General features: G+C 37.8%; 1 protein-coding gene across 1 annotated transcript in view; it reads left to right on the forward strand.

Moving 5' to 3' along the window:
* The window catches only part of LOC149690785 (gamma-aminobutyric acid receptor alpha-like), a 36,639-nt gene extending 18,550 nt beyond the window's left edge, over positions 1-18,089 (forward strand). The window contains exons 4-10 of the mRNA XM_089870791.1: positions 4,154-4,221; positions 7,262-7,482; positions 8,860-8,942; positions 9,143-9,277; positions 10,422-10,574; positions 10,649-11,007; positions 17,391-18,089. Coding sequence (XP_089726917.1) covers positions 4,154-4,221; positions 7,262-7,482; positions 8,860-8,942; positions 9,143-9,277; positions 10,422-10,574; positions 10,649-11,007; positions 17,391-17,741 — 1,370 coding nt within the window. The 3' untranslated portion in view covers positions 17,742-18,089. The remainder of the gene's footprint in view (positions 1-4,153; positions 4,222-7,261; positions 7,483-8,859; positions 8,943-9,142; positions 9,278-10,421; positions 10,575-10,648; positions 11,008-17,390) is intronic.
* The last annotated feature ends 2,480 nt before the right edge of the window (positions 18,090-20,569 follow it).

Below are 20,569 nucleotides of genomic sequence, written 5' to 3' on the forward strand. Positions count from 1 at the left end.
CATTGTAAAGAAAAGATCTCTAAGACAGCCAGGCCAGGGAACAATACATTACATACAGAGGAGGTCCGGACTTCTAAACCCGATTGTTTTATATATATATAAAAAAAGGAAGACTCAGTTTCCGATATTCATTCGTCTAGACCCCGGACATTCAACAAACTTACCAACTGATTTGGTGCGTGGCGAGGTAGTACTCGTGTTAAAAGCGAGCTAAGATTATTGAAGGCAGTTTCAAATTTCATAGTGTTGTTTACTTTAAAGTTAGGCGTGAGTGGTGCATGGAACGTAAATGGGACTGTATTTTTCTGGTATATCAAGGTCACATTAACACAGTGGTGTTAATGTGGGACCACTGTAGGAGGGAAGTAAGGTTATGTATGCATTTTCCTAAGCTATAGTAATAGGCACGAAAAATTAAATCTTAATTTAGAATTACAGAGTAAATTTTAAAACCGAAACATTATCACATGTCCATTTTGACTGCAAATCCTTTCCCTTGTGTCCATCTTGGGTCTTCTTAGTTCTATCAGGAATACATACAGACAATAGCAATTATTGCGTCCCCATATCTCCCATGTTGATTTCTACGCGGGTTTTATGGGCCGATCTTAAGTACTAAACGTCACGCCTCGTAATTCTGACGTCTGGTAGCCTATAGACACGCTGAGAAAATGACTACCCAACTATTCCTAATAACTGTATGCATTCCCGGGTCTATACCATCCATATCCCATTTTATTCTGTACGCTATTTTACAGTCGTTTGTTCTTAGCAAAGAAAACTCTACGTTGAAAAGAAAAGATGAAGCAAAAAAGAAATCCGGAAAAAACCTTAAAATCCTCCGAGAGGATTTTGAAAGATATCGGGATTAAAGTCGGGGACGTTTTTCCTTTTTCTTCTTTCCTTTCTTGGTTCACCCTGATTTCCTCGAATCACCCAGTAAAGGAATAACTCAAGAAGCCTAATCGATTTCCTGAAAATGATTCGACGTTGCATGGGGGATGGGGGGGGGGTTGTAGGTCAAACTAAGGGTTCAGCTTTTCACTGTTTAAACTATAGGAAGATATTTATAGGGGTCATTGGAAAATGAGATAAAAGAAAAATGTTTTATAAACCCGATATAGGCCTAGGAGAAAACTTGGGGGGATGAAATTCCACGGAGATGCATGCAGCATCCTATCCTAGGCCTATAGGAAGTTCTAAATTATATATTGGTTTTGTATTTAGGTATTATATTACCCGATATTCAATATGTGGGCAAAATAAAAGGTCATAACGTTGAAGTAAAGGTTAAATTGGGTTTAAATTAAAATTGAGCTGAAATTAAACTTGCAGGATCTTGGATAATATTAAATGTGGAATTTAATAAACATCGGACGCGAAAATATTTACTATAGGTTAATTTTGTTGCTTACAACGTTTTTGAATTTCATTTTTGTTAGTAATGATGAACTTCTATTAATGTATTCATTACGTAGTCATGGTTACCATGAGTTTAAATTAAAATTTTGTAACAATAATAGATCCGACGTATCAAATGGAAACTAACTTCAAATGTTTCAAAAACCTTTTTCTAAAAATAGCCAAAAATATATCGGTGTAATATTTGATTCATTCAGAAAGGATAATGGAGCCAAAATGGCTTTTGAAACCCATGGGATTAAAAGAGACAAAAGCTTTCTAGTCCCTTATTTCTAGTTGCGTATAAAGACTTTCAACAACAGAAATATTTTGAATGATGAAAAGATATCTAAGTTGTCAGTCGTTCATGGCCTAAGGGGATCGAAGGTGAGATCTTTGCAGTTAGCTTTCATCTTTGACAGCTAAACTGACAAATACAATATCAAAAGCGATATTCAAGCAATTTATTTAAAGGTATACTAAAATCTCCCCGCAACACGCTCCTTTGAAAACCCATCTTTATATTTTAAAGGGATTCTAAAATGGCCTAAATAATTTTCGCCCAGACATGTACAGACAAGGAACCCTAAACAACTCAGGCCTCGCATCAACACACGCATCTATCAGTTGTTAAATTTGAATATATTTCTAATAAGGTCCGGTCAGAACGTCCTGAGATGACCGTGGCATCTCGTAGAGTGGAAGGAAAGCTCCTTACCATAAACCAAAGCAATTTTTCACATGCACCCTTTATTTCTAGCGTGGACCCAACCAGCCAATCTTAACAGAAAAAGCTACCGGGTAGTAGCAGATGGTTCCTCTCAGGTGTCGCGACGTGAATGTACAAGTTTCTTAGCCGTTATACAGTTGGTTTCATTATCAAGTTACAATAAAGGGTGCATTATATCTTAAGGAGGCGTTATTATTAATTCTATTGGTACTTTAACTTGGGACGAACTAGGTCCGAATCTCCTTAGTTCTCGAGACAGGGTTGACGGAAAACCGCGCGAGCGGGATTTCTTTTTTCTTTCTTTTTTTCATTTCTGGCATCTCGCAGCCTTTCTAAAGTTACAGATAGGCTTAGCTCCGCTTAGGAAAGCGATAATGGTTATAAGGTATGGTACAGTACGGTATGAATCTATATCCGATACGAGCGAGTTCGGTTCGGCGTTGGGACCTAGGTACCCAGCATCTCACTCTCCCTCCTTAAGGCCAGCGCGCTTTCTAGCTTAAGTCAGCGGTCTAGATTGGCTCTAGCGTATCCGTTTGTGGCAGCTAGGGTACGGAATGCAAAATGGTCGTACGTGATGAAAGATAACTATAAGTATTTGTTCAATGATGTCTAGTTGTGAAATTGGAGTTAAACAGACCATCATATCTTAAGACTTAACGCCGATTGGTAAATATGTCTGGACAACAAAGACTTAAATTAAGATATGGCTACAAACAATATGGACCATCCAAATTTTGTAGACTATTAGCTACCTAATTAGTGCCTTCGCGTCCACATACCAATAAATTTACCGTGTTAACCCTAACATCAATTAATAGGACACGATTGTGACTACCCTTTGTGAAAAGTTGAACTTTACTCGTCTAATATTCCGTTATTAATTTTGGGAATTTACCGATACTTGGGTCCGGGATAGTTACAGGTTTTTAGCTCTAACTGTCAGGTAGATCGTCTAGTCAAATTTATTCCTATGAAGACGAGGTGGAAGAAGGTGGGCTTGTTAGCGCGAGAGAGCGGGTATCCCTTTACTCGATTCTCATTTCTCCATGCAGCATCCCTTCATCCCTACTGGTTTTTCCTCCCAACAAGTTGAAGATGGAAGAAAGATGCAACCCTAATGGATTTCTTCGTCGACTCATCGATCTTTCTCGTATGCCACAGCGATTCTACTTCCACCAAAGGCCGAACTCTTGGACTTTTATAGAAAACATTCCCATCTCTCTTCATTCCATCAAGAATTTAATCATTAATCCCCAAAATAATCAACATATTATTGAATATAAACCCAAAGAACGGCAATAGAACTTAAGGCAACATTTATTTTTGTTTATACCTTTGGACTAATTAGAATTTTTTTTCTTTTTATTAAAATTAGGCTTAGCAATATCACGTGAATGCTTCCCGCGCGATGGGTTATGGAAATTACTTGCCGCCTTTTTTAATTATATTGTAAACATAGCCAACTCGTTCACGCGCTCGTGGACGCAAGTTGCTCTCGTGCTAAACTGGGCGACGATTATAATGAACAGAAAGGGGTTGAATATTCAAAAATAAAATTGAGAATATTCATGAATATATTCTACGATCTCCTTCACCACGTTTAACAAAGAGGAATTAAAAAATTTCTTTTCAGACTTTTACCAGCTCTTCCTTTTCCACTATACCTCAAGTTTCCTTGTCTTTCTTTTTCATTTTTTTTTCCATCGCATTGCAAGGACTATATACAGGCGCGCAAATTCTTTTTGTGTATTAAACTTTATCAGTTGCTTTATTAAGAAAGAATTTTAAAGTTCGTCCCCTCATAAAGAAATTGATTTCCGATCTTATAATGACTATTTTCCATTTGAAAGAACAATTTTTTGGGGGGTGCATGGCATGGGCTTTTGTCCTTGCGGTATAGGAGTGATTTTGCTCGCTTTGTTTTCATTTAAGGCTAAAAATAATTGGGTTACATTTTTTTGTGGGGACTCTTCTGTAGTCGTTAAATATTTTCCTTTTTTTTTTTAAATGTATTTTCAGATGGGCCCACAGTCGTTTATATTGATATTGAAGTCAGAAGTATGGGACCCATATCAGACGGAGATATGGTAAGTTATTTAGAGTTATTTATGACACGATAACTGCCGTAAATTCTGAGCGATTCAGCTGAAATTTTGAACACTCGTTTACTATACTATAAGGTAGAGCTGCGTAAATTTTGGTTTAAATTGGTAGCCATATTGGAAAATGGCGGACAAAAATATAACCCTAACTTGAAACCATAAATTTCAACAGTTTTTTTTCTTAAATTCTATGGGTTTTAGAACTTTTCTAACATCGCCCTATTTGGTTCGAATTTCATAATATCTCGCTGAAACCCACACTTAACTATACCTAATTCAACTAGTCATAATAATAAATATACTTATAAACGCGAAGATAATAAACGCCAAGACCCCAAAAACCGCGTTCTGTTCATCTTAACCGCTCGATTTTTCAGCGGTTTTTAAAATTCCTCATTCTTTCTTAAAAGAGGTGGTAAAAAGATAGAGGAGGTTGTCTTAAATTCGATCATCTATAAAAAATTACCACCATGACCGCTCAACCATCAATCATCTGGTATTTTACGCTTCATTTCACCCTCAGTTGGTACCACGTACGAAGCTAAACCCCTTCTAAATCCATCGCGTAAAACCCCACCTTAAGTGGAACTACATTTTCCAGTTGGAAATCGCGTAAAAACAGCGCGTGGGACATCACTGAACTAAAAATAATTCGAACTTCTCGTTCAATTTGAATGAATTAATGAATGGAAGCCTGTTGGAAGTGACGTATTCCCTTAGTGTACCCCCGTTATTAATGTATTAATTAATTTTAATTGAACAGAGGGTTTAAGCTTGGCCACGTTCCCTTCATCTTGACTTAATTAATGAAGAGAGTTCTCTAAAGATAAGAGGTTCGCCTTACTTTCAACCAAAACTCTTCAGTCAATCAGTGTTACATTTTGAGTAGTAGATGAAATGGTTGTGCTTTTAATCTTATAAATTAATTTATAACCCCTAATAAAAACCGCTTCAAAATAAGCTAAAATTTGTCAAAATTCGATATAACGAAATGGCCTATTATTTTTTTAAATATACCTCAACCATATCATTTACTATATACAACATTCAATCAAGAAATCCAAGCTTTTCGGGTGTTAGACTAAGAACTTAAATGTATTCTCCCAAGCCTTACTCTGATATTATAAAAACAGCAAAAACTTAATGCTTTTCTAAACCTAAAACCATAGATATTTTTAACCCAATCCTAATGGATGCATTTTTCATTCTTTAAAAAATAATTTCGGAAATTCGAGTCTACAAAAGTGCGAGTGCATTTTTCGCCCAGTTTTCCTGGCAAATTAAAAACCTAACCACAGAAACGGAAAACACTTCTGAAAACCCGGAACAATAAATAGGCAAAAACCTTTTCCTTATCTCTCTAAAAGTCTCAGTGAAAAATGTCACCGATGTTGCCCTGTTTTGAGACGAATTATTTCGAGTTTAAGAGATAAACCTGCAAGGGGACGGCCTTAAAAATGTCTCTCCAAAGATTTGTAGACAATACAGAGAAAGAAACTTACGGAATAAAGATAAAATGGATGTCTAGCGCGGCTCTATAGCAAAATATTGGAAAAACAACATTTTTTCATATTTTTTTATGTATGTATAAAGGGAGAAATAAACACGTACGGTTAGCGAGAAAAATTCCTGTCGTAGGCGTTTGTTCGAACGACAGCGAAAAATAGGAATAAGAAGTAGATTAATATGTTTGCGTTCCATTTTTTAGACTGCCAGCTAAACTTGTAAGGAATTTATCTACTTTTAGTAGACGTTTAGCTATGGCCTCCTATGATTTATAACTGTACTTATTTATCGATAAAGACAGCATGTCCAAAAGTCCCCTCCCACCTCTATATACACATATATATATATATATATTATATTTTGAAGTTTTATATTACAAAACAAATTCCAAAGAAGAAACCCCACAATATTTGACTTAACAGTTAAATCTTTATACTAATTAAAAATTTTAAAATACTAAAATTAAAAACACTCACCACCACCACCTCCGTAAAACATCGTATCCAATAAATAGTTCATGAACCTTATCGCTCTTTCCACTGGAACGCACTGAGGTTTCTAAAATGACACCAAAGAAAAAAGGCAGAGAACTTTCATTGAACGTTCCATTACATTTCTCAAGAAAAAATAAAAAAATATATTCAACTTAGAGATTATTCTTTAACCCAAAATGGTCGGGTAAAAATGTCTTCAACAAATCGAATATAAAAAGACACTCAAAAGGGGGAAAAGAAAAATTCAAGAAAAGTAACTCTACACTCTTTGAAGCGAATATTTAAGCCTAATTCGATTTCAACTCAGCGACCCTTTATACCTGATACACTTATTTTCGCGTCTCTTTAGTATTAATATACCTGGAAAAGGGGGGGGGGGAATCGGTTATGGATGGCGGTGCGTTCAGGGAATGTAACCGTATCTTCTTCGGGTTTTGGCTAACGAGATCAGTTAGTTACTGGAAATCTCTATTAAAATTTCTGGAAAGTGGAAACTATATATTATTTTAAACTGCACTGTATAATATTAATAAGTAGCAATCTAGCTAGCTCAATGGTTAAGACGTATGGCACTGAACCAAGGTGTTATAGGAGGTTTTAAAAATGATTTTCCGTAATGCGAACGTAGCTCTCCAGACTTGGTTTCATTTGGGACAATTGAAAAGTGTTAGACACTACTAGACAATAAGAAAGTTCAATTCCAACCAATTACAATTGCTAATTAGTTAGTCTGTGTCGACGTATCTTTCGCCCCCCCCCAGTCTGCCCGAGAGGAAACAACTACTATTAATTCAACGTTTAGGTTTCAATCAATTAAGGCTCGTTTTCATAGGCGCGAGTTGCGTGAAAATTTCGAGCGAAAGCGGAAACGTTCGAAAAAAATACATTACCGCTCGTATTCAAGCTCGTGAAGCGTGAGCGTTTTCGAATTTTCTAGCTTCTATGAAAACGAGCCTTTAGAGTTTCGTTTTAATTCTTACCTCCCGTAGGGTGTTCCGAATTGATCCGTGTTTCTTTCATTGCAGTCTTACTCCATGGATTGCTACTTCCGCCAGTCGTGGTTGGATCGGCGCCTAGCTTTCCAAGGAGCAATGCCGACAATGTCATTGTCCATTTCCATGTTGGAGAAGATCTGGAAGCCGGATACTTATTTCTACAACGGAAAACATTCCTCGTTACATTCCATCACGACGCCAAATAAATTCGTAAGACTCACTCAAGACGGAACGGTGCTCTATTCGTCCAGGTACGTTGCCCCTAATTCGTGAGTAACACAATAGGTTAAAAAAACTGGCAAGAAGACGGAAACCTGATCCACCAATGAGCCTAATGAAACCTAAACCTAAGCTTAAGCAAGCCTAAACCTAACATATGCCTAACCTAACCTAGGATTAACCAAAACATAACCAAGCCTAAACCTAACCTAACCTAACCTAATCTAAGTTTAACCTAACCTAACCTAATCTAAGTTTAACCTAACCTAACCTAAACCTAACCTAAGTCTAATCAAACTTAAGCCTAACCAAGCCTAAACCTAACCTAACTCTAATCAAACCTAAACTTAACCCAAGCCAAGCCAAACTCAAGCCTAACCAAACCTAAGATTAACCAAAACCTAAGCCTAATACTATGGTTGGGTCAGTTTGCTGTCTTATCCCCAAAAAATGCCACAAAACTACCAAAAATTATCCGGGTACACTACAAACCACTCAGGAAGTAAAAAACATCACAAATTTACCCTCATTTCCGCTTGAAGTATGTTACTATGTAATGTAGCACAGGTCGACGCGAGGGGCCAATCACTTAATGTTTACGCGGTTTCTAATTACGGAGTTACACGTAATCTTACGTGTGGAGTGAGTTGCCTCTCGAAAGGGTACATACTAAAACATACCCAAATAAGGGGAAAAAATTGTTGCGCGCAAGCTCATACCCGGAATAAATAAATAAGAAAAAAAAATTACTAGTTTGTCTCGCGTCATTCCACTTAACGGAATTAAAGGTGTATCATCATTAGTTTGAGCGCCAATCAGAAGATAAAAAAGAAAGAAAACTTTGAAGACGCTAGCTTCTTTAGTTATAAAAACTAATGAGCCGTTACTGCCTTTCCAACGTCGTAAAATATTATTTTTTTCTTTAAACACGTCTAGCTTGTCAAAGTATTATTAAATTATTTTTACAGTCGGTGGCACACCTGACAAGTTACCTTTCTTGGTAATTAGCGAATAGGGTATCCATCTCCGCTCTCTTCTTAAGACAATCCTTCTTCCTACCCCCCCCCCCCTAAAGAAAAAGGGTTAGGTGGCGTATAAGCTAGATGATCTCAAAGTTATCGTGAGAGACATATCCGGATAAAACGGAAGTAATGCTGGGGCGGGGGGGGGGGTTTACTTTCTGTATAGATAGATAGAGGATGTATCAATTGATATCTCCCTCCGAGGAAACTTGGGTTCAATGGTCAGAACGTTGATGATATTGAGTATATAGTTCGGACGCGACTCGTTACCAATTACATTTGTCCCAGATTTTTTTTGAAAATATTTAGAAATTATTGTTATAACAAAACAACCGCCTATTTCAACATCTTGACCTAAAAATTTTATTCCCGTCGTCTCTGTTTCAGATTGACAATCCAAGCTCAATGTCCAATGAACTTGGAGAACTTCCCGATGGACACTCAAAGATGTCCATTAAAGATCGGAAGTTGTACGTATCTAATATCTCCCTCTTTCTCAGAGTTTCGCTCTAAGCTCTCCGGAAACCTTTCAAGATATCCTCTTACCTTAGTAAACCTCTTTTCCTGGACTTTTATCTGTCCCAAAAGATATTTTTAAATTGGATTCATCTATACTCTATGTTTTCTTCTTGGTTTGGTTTGGTTTTCGTTTTTCTTTTGTAACCGATAGTTGGCTACGTAAACACTGATTTGATCTTCAAATGGAATCCAAAAAGACAAGTGGTCATAGCCAAGGACATGAAACTGTCACAGTTCGATCTCATATCGACTCCATCGGGCAATATGACTGAAGTTTGGAATAAAGGTCAGTTTAGATCATTTTAAATGATTATATCGAAGAAGTTTGTGGGAAATTCCCTTTGATTACGTTGAAACTGTTTGATATTTTGAAAGGGGGTAAAAGTTATTTGAAATACGCCATGGGTACCACGTGACGCCAAGAACCAATTAAAAAAATACACTCATAATTGCGTGACACTACATCATCTTATGGGTTTCTAGAACATGTAAGAGAATGACAATAGAAGCTAGGAGTAGAGAAATATACATCACACGCACACAGAAAAGGGATTCCCGGACAATCCTAAGAGCAAATACAGTCGATCAAAAAAGAAATGAGAAATAGCCCGAAAAAGAAAAAAAATCATTCTATGGGGGGCCAGCAGGACCTCTTGAATGTTTCCTATACTAGAAAACGTGGTGGCGTACAGTAGTGTAGGGTTTGACTCGCATTCTTGTTGACTCAAACTTACTATATTTCTTTTTTTGCCTAGACCAAGGCTTAGATATAAGAAAACCTTTCTTCATCTTTACGACGCTAAGCCTACCACCAGCACCATCACGAATAGGGGTTTAGAAATACTTTTAAAAGGAAAGAAGGAAAACTAAATAAAATACACTAGTAGTCTTACGTATCCAATAAGAAAACTGAACACTCGTTTGATTTTGTAAATTTTGTTAAGCCTAAATTTGTTTGATCTGAATTTTTTTTTACTTAAGCCTAATGTATGGCGGGAAACCTTTTATAATATGGTTTTCCCGCCTACCAGTTCTTACGCGGACATAAGCTAAAATATCCCACTCAAAAACAAGAAGTATTTACGTGTAAATAAAAGCCGCTTAAATTGATTTGCCTATAAGAAAGATACGATACTCCCCCACAAACCGTTTATTTCAAAAGAATCTCAAAAGAGAAAGAAATCTGGTTCAGGTAATTTTCTCTGATTTCTTAAGAAAAACTAAACAAAGAAACGACTGATGAGAAAGCGCATCTGTTTTCGACGCTTTCTTTATTTCCTCATCTTTCTAACTATATAAGCCTAAACCCCAGGAAGTTACTTCCTCTCAGTCTCATCAGGGTTATTGCCCGAATTACCTTCCTTAAATTTAGAAGTCAATCAACCCGAAGAAGCTATAAAAAATTAACGGGACAATTACCTTTACTTTAGGTACTGTATCAGTGTTGGCGGTCAGTTTCCATTTGCAACGTCATATGGGTTATTTCCTCATCGAAGTGTACGCACCTTGTACCATGTTGGTGGTTTTATCGTGGGTCTCTTTTTGGATCAACCGTGAGGCAACAGCGGATAGGGTCGCCCTTGGTAAGTTAAGCCTAATTATTTACACCGAGGCTTAGTGAAATCTTCAATGTTTTCATTTTGAAATTGGAAAACAGGGGTGATGACAGTGCTGACTATGACCTTTTTGGGGTTGGAGAGCCGAAATGACCTCCCCAAAGTGCCTTATTGCACTGCCCTGGACTTCTTCGTGGCTATCAGTTTCAGTTTCATCTTCGCCACCATCGCCGAATTTGCCATCGTCCATTATTACACCAAAGTAGGCAGTGGCGAATATTACTTTCCCCCGCCCACCTCGGATAGTTCCGAGTGGTCTTCCAGCGAAGAGGACGACCAAGACGATGGGGACCAATTGGAAACTGGGACCGTCCCTGAAGAAACCACCTTGGGTGGACTCGGTACCACCGGCATGGAGAATGTTGAGAACGAAGGTCATCTAGTCGATCATATGCACGCTGTAAGTACCAGAAAAATGATAAGCCAACTGAAGTAGACCTTGTCACTGGTTACTGAGTACATGTCATGAACGAAAGTACAATATACTTCAGCTTATATGAAAGAATGTTCTGGATAATATGGTTTTCCGCAAATCTACCCACAAACTTTATTAAGAATTTTTCTTTAACCTGATATAGATCTATATATGAAACTCTCTAAAGTTTGACTGCCGTCTAGAGATAGATACTTCAGAATGCAATCTTAAAATCAGTAGAAAATAGGCGCTTTCTTAGTAGACAGTTTACGTTTTCTAAGACTGGTTTTCCACTATAGGTATATACCTGTTCTTTACTATTCATCTCGAGCGTCTTTAAGATCGCGTACTCAAGTTCTTATTGCATTCCTAGCGTTCTTATCGTATGTTCGTTCAGAGTGTTGTTATAATGAGGTCAGAGGTCAGAATTGGGTTAGCCAATGGGGAGCTATGACGTGGTAAAGGACTTTGATCTCACGAGGTAACCTCATATGGCATAACGGGATAGGGCAGTCAGTCATGAGCTAGCTAGCATGCTGTACAGTCGAGTCCAGAATAAAGTATCTTTTAAACTTAAACTATAGTATTTAATGTCAAGTTATTAACACAACTTAACATGGTGATAGAGTTGATCGCCATTTCACACGCCTCGTTTGCTCACTCACTCGCTTTTGTCTGCTGATTCACTTGCCAAGGCCCACTTTACTATGGCCTCCATCACTTGCCCTAAAGCTTTCGAACCAGGGATAGATCCCGCTTCGTCTTGGAAAACTTATAAAGAGGAGTTCGGTTATTTTGCTGCCGCTGCCAAACTAAATAGAGAAACTGTTCCTACTCAAGTAGCCACTTTCCTCCACATACTAGGAGCCGCTGGACGCCGTATATATCATACATTGGAGATACCTGAAACAGGGGATGATCGCACAGTGCCTATAATACTTGCTGCATTTGATCTCTATTATGCACCTTATCAAACAGAGGTATTTCATCAATACGCTTTTATTACGTCTCGACAAAGCCCTACACAAACTTTTGACGAATTCTACACTGACTTGAAGACCAAGGCCCAAGCATGCAATCTCGGACCTCAACAAAATCCTTTGTTACGCACTATGATCGTCGCTGGCATCCAGAATGAAGAGCTCAGACTACAACTACTAAATAAAGGCAATGCTCTGGACTTAGACACTGCAATAATCATGTGTAAGGCGCATGAAATCACCAATTCTCAGGCTCGTGCCATGTCTACTACCACAACACAGCCTTCGGCAGCAAAAGAATTCACTGTGGATGCTCTTAATCGACACAGATCCACAATAAGACCGCGCTTTAGACACAATCAACAATCACAAGAATTGCAACGGTATTCTTCTCGCGGCAATACTGCTAATTATCAACGTCCACCATTTCACCGCAGTGACCCAAACTCTCAAAGCTCTCATCGTTCCAATTATCAATCCGACCCTCAACGTACGACACGACCTTGCCAAAATTGCAACACGCAGCATCGATATCAATCATGCCCAGCCAAAAATTCCAAATGTTTGAAATGCCAACGTAAGGGTCACTGGGCTACCTCATGCCGCTCAACCTACAGTCTACAAACATATCCCATCGAAATGGACGACTCAAATGACCAATTCTCATCCTTTGACGAAACTGATCAGTATTACCAAGATTTCCAACATGAAGATCAAACATACACTACGTATAGCATCAGTATTCATCCTCGACAGCGTCACTCAACTTCACCCACCACGGATCTGACATGTCTTTCGACTGCCGCTACATTCAGATGCAATAACCCTGGTGATGAATTATATGACGAACTTTATCTATTTAACACTCGACATAGATTCAAGCTAGATACTGGCTCGCAAGTGAATCTAATATCAAGAGGGATATACAATTCTCTACCATACCAGCCCCCTCTACGTCAACCACTCTACACCGTTTCCTCCTATTCCGGACACTCAATTCCTATTGATGGCGTTGTTGATCTTCCTAGCATGTCGGGCACCGCCTACCTACCAAATTGCCCTTTCTACGTTACGTCACACAACCATGTACCCATTCTTGGAGCCGTTACATCACAACAACTGGGGCTAATACAACACACTTCCACACCATTGGGTCCGCCACCACAAATAAGACCCAACACCGCACACACTCATGCAACCTTCATAGGAACTCAGCCCAAAGATATCGCAACAACACGATCCACTATAAATACTGGCACAGCGACAGAACTCATTGATCAATATCATATGATCTTCGATACTGTTGGTAAGCTACCGGCTGAATATGACATCAAATTAAAACCCAACATTGTACCTATTGCATCAGCATGTCATAAGATCCCTCATGCATATCGTGAAGCTACGCACAAGGAACTGGATCGTATGTTGAACCTTGGTATTATAGTTCCTGTTAATGAACCAACTGATTGGGTTCACCCTATCGTAGTCGTACCGAAGCCAACAAAACTACCTAAAGCTGACTCGACTCAGGAAGTTCGTATTTGTCTGGATCCCCGGAATTTAAATGGTGCCATAAGAAGAGAACCCTATCCTTTACCAACCACGCAAGAAATCTTTGCGGAACTAAAAGGTTGCACAGTATTCACCGTCCTTGACGCTCAAAGTGCCTTTTGGCAAATTCCACTCACTGAGAACAGCTCGCGCCTTTGTACATTCGCGACGCCACATGGACGGTACCGCTTTAAACGACTTCCTTACGGCATCGTCACTGCAACCGAAGTCTTCCAGCGTCAGATGCGAGATATTTTCCCCGCTCACGAATTTCCTAATGTCCACATCTCTACAGATGACTTTTTGATAGCAACGTCAGACATGAAGTCTCATTTAACTGTACTTCATAGCATCCTAGAACGTGCCAAACAATATAATTTACGATTCAGTAAACGAAAAATGCAACTTGCGGTATCACGCATCACCTATCTTGGACACCTGATCACAAATGAAGGAATCCATGTGGACCCTAGGAAAGTTGAAGCCATTTGCTCACTCGCACCGCCTCAGGATAAGAAAACACTTCAACGTTTCTTAGGCATGGTAAATTATATATGCCGTTTCATTCCAACATACGCCGAAGACACGGCACCACTCAGAGACCTACTTAAACCGGATGTACTCTATGAATGGACATCAACACACCAAAGACACTACGACTCGCTGAAGACAAGTATTTCATCAGCACCAGTACTTCAATTTTACGACCCTAAACTACCAAACGTTATCTCTACAGATGCCAGTCAGCACGGAGTTGGTGCAGTATTAATGCAAGACAACAAGCCCATCGCATATACATCCACGACTTTTACCGATACACAATCAAGATATGCGCAGATTGAGAAAGAGTTTCTTGCCGTTATTCACGCATGTGAACATTTTGATTTTTATATTGCAGGCACCCAAGTAACAGTAGAAACTGACCATAGTCCGCTCCTGGCAATTGTAAAGAAACCAATGACTCTATTGTCTCCACGACTTCAACGCTTACTTCTGCGTTTCTTCAGATATAACCCTAAGCTGGTTTATGTTCCTGGAAGCAGGATGTATGTGGCCGACGCTTTATCCAGGGAACCTCTAACGGACTGCCAAATAAACACTGACATATTGGATGGCCCACATACAGCAGTCTACACTATAACAACGTTACATACATGCGCACTGGACAAATACAAGACTGCAACTGATCACGACCCAGTCTTAGCCCAAATCCGCGAATATATTACAGATGGCTGGCCAAAATATCGAAATCAACTGACTCCAGAGGCCACTACATTTTGGCAATATCAAACAGAACTTCATGAAGAAGATGGATTATTATACAGAGGGACAAACCTGTTGGTGCCTAAAGCTCTTCAGCAAGATTTATTAAACCAAGTTCACGGCGCCCATCACGGGATTAACGCATCAATTGCCAGGGCCAAACAACACGTTTTCTGGCCGAACATGATTGCCGACATTACATCATATGTTCAAAACTGCACAATCTGTCGCAGTAGAGACCCGATGAATAAGAAACAGCCACTAACACCTCATAGCATACCACAATATCCCTGGCAAACTGTAGGGACTGATCTCTTTCAAGTCAATTCCAAGCCTATAATCTTAATGATAGACTACTATTCAAAATATATCGAAGCTAAAGAACTAAGACTGACCAACGCACAAGCCATCATAAATTTCATGAATCCACAATTCGCAAGGCATGGAGCACCTCAACGATTGGTATCTGATAACGGTCCACCCTTTAATTCTCTTCAATTCAAAGAATTCCTTCAACAATGGCATGTCGATCACGTTACATCAAGTCCATACTTCCCACAATCTAATGGAATGTCCGAAAGAGCCGTACAAACCATAAAAAATTCTCTTCACAAGGCACAACAAGAAGGGAGAGACTTACACTATGTCCTAATGGAGTACCGGACAACTCCCAAAAGTAATGGTTTATCTCCGGCCGAAATGCTGATGGGACGGCGTTTACGTACGCCATTAACAACGCACATAGATAAATTGAAACCACACTATCCTACAAGACGCATTGATGCAGGGTTGCGAGACAATAACGCAAACATGATACGCCAATCAAATCATCGTTCATCATTACCACCTTTATATATTGGTCAGAAGGTTCGTTACTACGCGGCACCCCGTACATGGTTACCCGCAAGAATAATTGCACATGCTCAAGAACCACAATCATATCACATTCTGACAGCGAAAGGTCAAAACTTCCGTCGAAACAGAATACATCTGCGTCCGGACTATAGTCAAACGAAAACTAACCCTACTATAAAACCAATAACGGCTAGAATTCAGATACCGATGTACCATAACGCCACAGCAAGGATTGGACAATTTCCAGGACAGAACCAACAATCAACGCACCAGACTCGTGTTCAGCAACATCCAGGACAGAATCAACAATCAACACACCAGACTCGTGTTCAGCAACAATATCAAAATCCACAATCACAACAAACGCAACCACCAAGTTCAGCACAGAACCACACAACCCTTATAACACCACCACAACCTGAACCAACTCGAGATGAAGTAGCGGTCACAATTCAAAATATCCTGGAACCTCAACAAGTACCTACTGTTCCGAAGACATTCCAGATTCATAATCGCATTCAACAACAAACCTCGCTTACACCAAGAATTGAACCAATCGGAACACAGTTCACCAGAACTACAATACCCGGAAACTCACCTTTTATTCCCTATCGGCAACCCTTCCCGCAACAGCCCATACAAGAAGAAACTATACCCAAACAAATAAACAATCAACAAGAAAGAAAACATGATTCAAGAGTACGTCGACCTCCACAAAGATACTCGCCAAATTAACGAACAATTAATAAGTGCTTAGTTTAAAAAACAGGCTGTTTTATTCTCTGTTTTGTTTTGTTAAACTTTTAAAATTATTACTAGACAGGTTGTTTTTATTTGTTAGACTTTTAAATTATTACTAGAAAGGAAGGATGTTATAATGAGGTCAGAGGTCAGAATTGGGTTAGCCAATGGGGAGCTATGACGTGGTAAAGGACTTTGATCTCACGAGGTAACCTCATATGGCATAACGGGATAGGGCAGTCAGTCATGAGCTAGCTAGCATGCTGTACAGTCGAGTCCAGAATAAAGTATCTTTTAAACTTAAACTATAGTATTTAATGTCAAGTTATTAACACAACTTAACAAGTGTTAAGCGCCCAAGCGCGGATTTAAGACTCGGGTAGCAAGATTGAAATTTTTAGTGGTTTTTTTTTCTTCCTTTCGTATCTTTCTTATATACTTTTCAAAGGAGTTACAAACGGCTACTTATATTAGATAGCGTCTTATACTAAAAGTCTCTAATACGTATAGTAACCGGTTCCCTTGTATAAGGTCTGTTTCTATTTGGTGTAAAAAGAACTATATATAGCCATAAACTGGATGGACTAGATTCTAGACGTCTTTAATCTAGGTTTTTTTTGTTGTTGTTTTCGTCTGGATGGTAATGATGGCCTTGGAGACACGGTGTTCTGAAGGTCACATCTTTATTTGGCCTTCAGAAAAATTATTTTCATCTATACTATAGTTTAATGCGTTCTAGTTTAACTTTAAAGTAAAAAAATTTATAAATTCGGTCATCTTGACCTTAATTTGACCTTGACTTATGTAGAAATATTGTAAATTGACCAGTGCCCTTCCCAAAAATGTAGGTAAGAATGTTATAAGCTTGACCGTGAAATTGTACAAAACTTATTTAAATTTCAGTCCAGGTGTTTCAAAAATCTTACAATGTAAGATGACCTTGAAATTTAGTTTAGAATGTTCTGTTAAATTTAACAGGCCATTTTAATTGGAAGAGAATCAGAATCGAGAGATCCGCAACGACTTACGGGTAGTACAGTCGTGGAATCTTCCAGCCAATGGAGAGTCGGTTTCCGGGAAACGCATAACGGCAAACCACTTCCGGCGGCGACATGTTCTTCTACCGGCGGAGTTAGCCGGATGTCTTCGAGAAGAATTCGCCAAAGAAAACGTCTACGTAAACGTCGACGATCTCAACACGTGAACCAATCAGACTGCAGATTAAACAGTGTCAGTAAAATCGACAAAGTTTCCCGCGTTTTATTCCCAGTGATCTTCACTATCATGAACTTGATCTATTGGAATACGTACCTCGGAAGAGACACCTAAAATTAATAAACATTTAAGAAGAAAAAATAATCAGAAAAGAATTGAACTAATTGAGATAATCTACAATCTTCTCAAAAACCTAGCCAACAAAAACAAGCCCTATTTCATTATAAAAACAATTAAACATATATAGGAGTAAACAACAAATAAACAAATACCAAAAAAATCAAATTTAAGATTAAAAAAAAACCAAAAAAATAACTTAAATTAGATCTTGTTGATAACTTGATAAATATATATATTATAATGAAATGAAAAACAAACGAAAAACAACCTGAAATTAGACAAATTATATCATTCTTTATAAATAAATAAATACCGTAACTAATTATAAATTTAACCGAATAATTATCTGATTAATTAAATAATTAATGATAAATAATGTCGAGAAAATTATTTAGGCATACTAGAGCACGTTGGTACAAATAATGAGCAATTTACGGTTAAACTTAAAAAAAAATGCAGAAAATGAAAATGGCGGAGTTTCTTAAGCCTAATTCCTATTTAAGGGGATGCATTGGCAAGGCTTAGATGAGTGGAGGAAGAGGTTGAAAGGCATTATGGGAAATTATTAGTTTATTTAAACTTTTAGGCTTAAATAATAATTATTTTTTGATTACTGTGAGCATATTATCAACCAAAATATTGTTTCACATTAATTAGGCTTAAGCGTCTAAAAAATTGCTGAGTCAGATGAAGAGGTTTAGCTCGCTTATCAAAAGAGAGCCATACATTGAAGTATTTTCCCGATCTTGATAAGTTATTGCTAAGCCTAAATCTGCTAAGGTAATGTAATGACGCTAAGCCTAATTATGAATTATTCCAATTAAGCGGATTACGTTGCGGTTTAATTCTGCAGACAAAACAGTTTTAAACTTTTGTCAACCTATTTCTGCTAAATAAAAAGATATTTAACACTAATACGTTAATTAATTGTTAAGCCTAAAATTAAAACCCATAATGAACTTTAACCTCCGTATACCAGTCTTTACCAACGTAATTCATAAATCGGAATTAAGCTATTAAGAAATGTTGTTTTAACTAATGAATAATTTAAAACTTGATGGAAATGAGAAATTATTAATAAAACAAATCCGAAAAAAAGAGAGGGATGATAGTACTTGTTATACAATTAATTAAAAACAATGTTAATTCCCTAATTAACTTTCCCCCTTATCAATTTGTAAATAATAAATAATTATTACAACGAGAAGATAAAATTAACAACAAAAAAAATGTTTGAATATAAATATATATATAATGATGTTAATTACCAATGGGGTGGAAATTCTTTTAGATTAATTAAAAAAAAATATTAGATAATTGAATTTTAAAATGATAAAGATGTTAAAACCCCTATTGCTGATATATATATCATGTTCACGTTACCAAAAAATAATATATTATCACTTGAACCATACCCTATTTCCTTAAAATGCAGTTCTCAGAATGATGGAATTAAAAAGGTTGTAAATAATAATTGAACTAATTAATTAGTTTTGAATTCCTGGTAATTAACTAAGTTTCAATTTAGGCTTAACAACGTTCAATCTTCTCTCGAGCAAAAATAGTTCACTAAGCCTAGTTTGAATTTTAGGCTTAAGACAGTTCTCGTGATTTTGAAGAAAGCAAAGCACGTGAGCAAAACATTGTTAAGCCTAATTCAAGAAAGATTCAAATTAGGCTTAACAACGTTTTAAATTCGCCGGTAGTGTTTAATTAATAATGCCGCGCTATAATTAATTCTGATTAAATTTTAGACCAGAAACTTTCTTCGTGCCAATTAAGAAAGTTCTAACCAGGAGTTGCGACAAAGTTCAGTCCTCCCAAATTCCGGACAACATTTTTCATCTTGAACTTACTTATAGAAGTTCAAGATACATCTCTTTTTTTACATATATATTCTTTCTTCCTGTCCCTTCTTCCTTCCCAGTCTAGCCCTTCCTATAGCTAGTATATAAAAGGCGAGAGACTAGGCCTACAAGTTGCTTTCTTTATTTATCTCTTAATTAGGGTCTCTTCAAAAAACCTTTAGAATAGCGCCGCGTCGTAACCCTAGCTAGAGGAAGGAAGGAAGAAGCAAGGTGTAGCTCTAGTTAGGATGATGTTTCCTTCACATCTGATAGGTTGATTCCAGAACTAGGAGAAGGGGGTAGAGAGGATGTAAGGGGGAGTTTGAGCTATTCTTTAAGACACCCACAAAGAGACGGGACTTTCTTTAGGTTGGAGACATAATTGCGGCAACCAAGCATACGATGAAAAGAGAGTGAACCCTACAGTATATACATGTTTTACAAAAGATTGAGGGCGTTTCTCAACCCTTACCAACAGGGCCTTAAAGGTCCTGAAATATCCTCAGGTGTCGAGATAATAAGCTAGCCTAGATTCCTCTCTTACTCTCGGTTGGTTTTTGGATGCATTTTTCATCTTTTCAGGATATGTTATTTGCCTTCTTGGTTCATGGTCAATGCGGGGGACAATGAAAAACGAAGGTACTAAGGGTCAAGATATTTTTACTTAGGGAGTTAGGACCCAAAGTTCTACGGGTTTAATTAAGAGGCCTACTTTATATAGTGTGCTTACAAGTAACATTGCTAGTCATATGGTCAGTGCAATTCAATTCCATTGCTATCTACAAATGACGAAAACATTCTAGCATAACCTATTACTTAAATAACATCCAAAACTAAACTATTTCTCCAATTATCATTAGCAACTCATTACTAATACCTAAGGGGGGCAATTTATTCAGTAATCTTTGCGAGTGAGCGAATCTTTACAAGTAGTTTGGGTAAGCTAGGAAGTACTTGCACGAAACCCCTATATAC

This window comes from Phalangium opilio, unplaced genomic scaffold, assembly GCF_054372755.1.
Source record: "Phalangium opilio isolate 3A_F unplaced genomic scaffold, DU_Popi_V2 ptg000031l_1, whole genome shotgun sequence".
NCBI lineage: Eukaryota > Metazoa > Arthropoda > Arachnida > Opiliones > Phalangiidae > Phalangium > Phalangium opilio.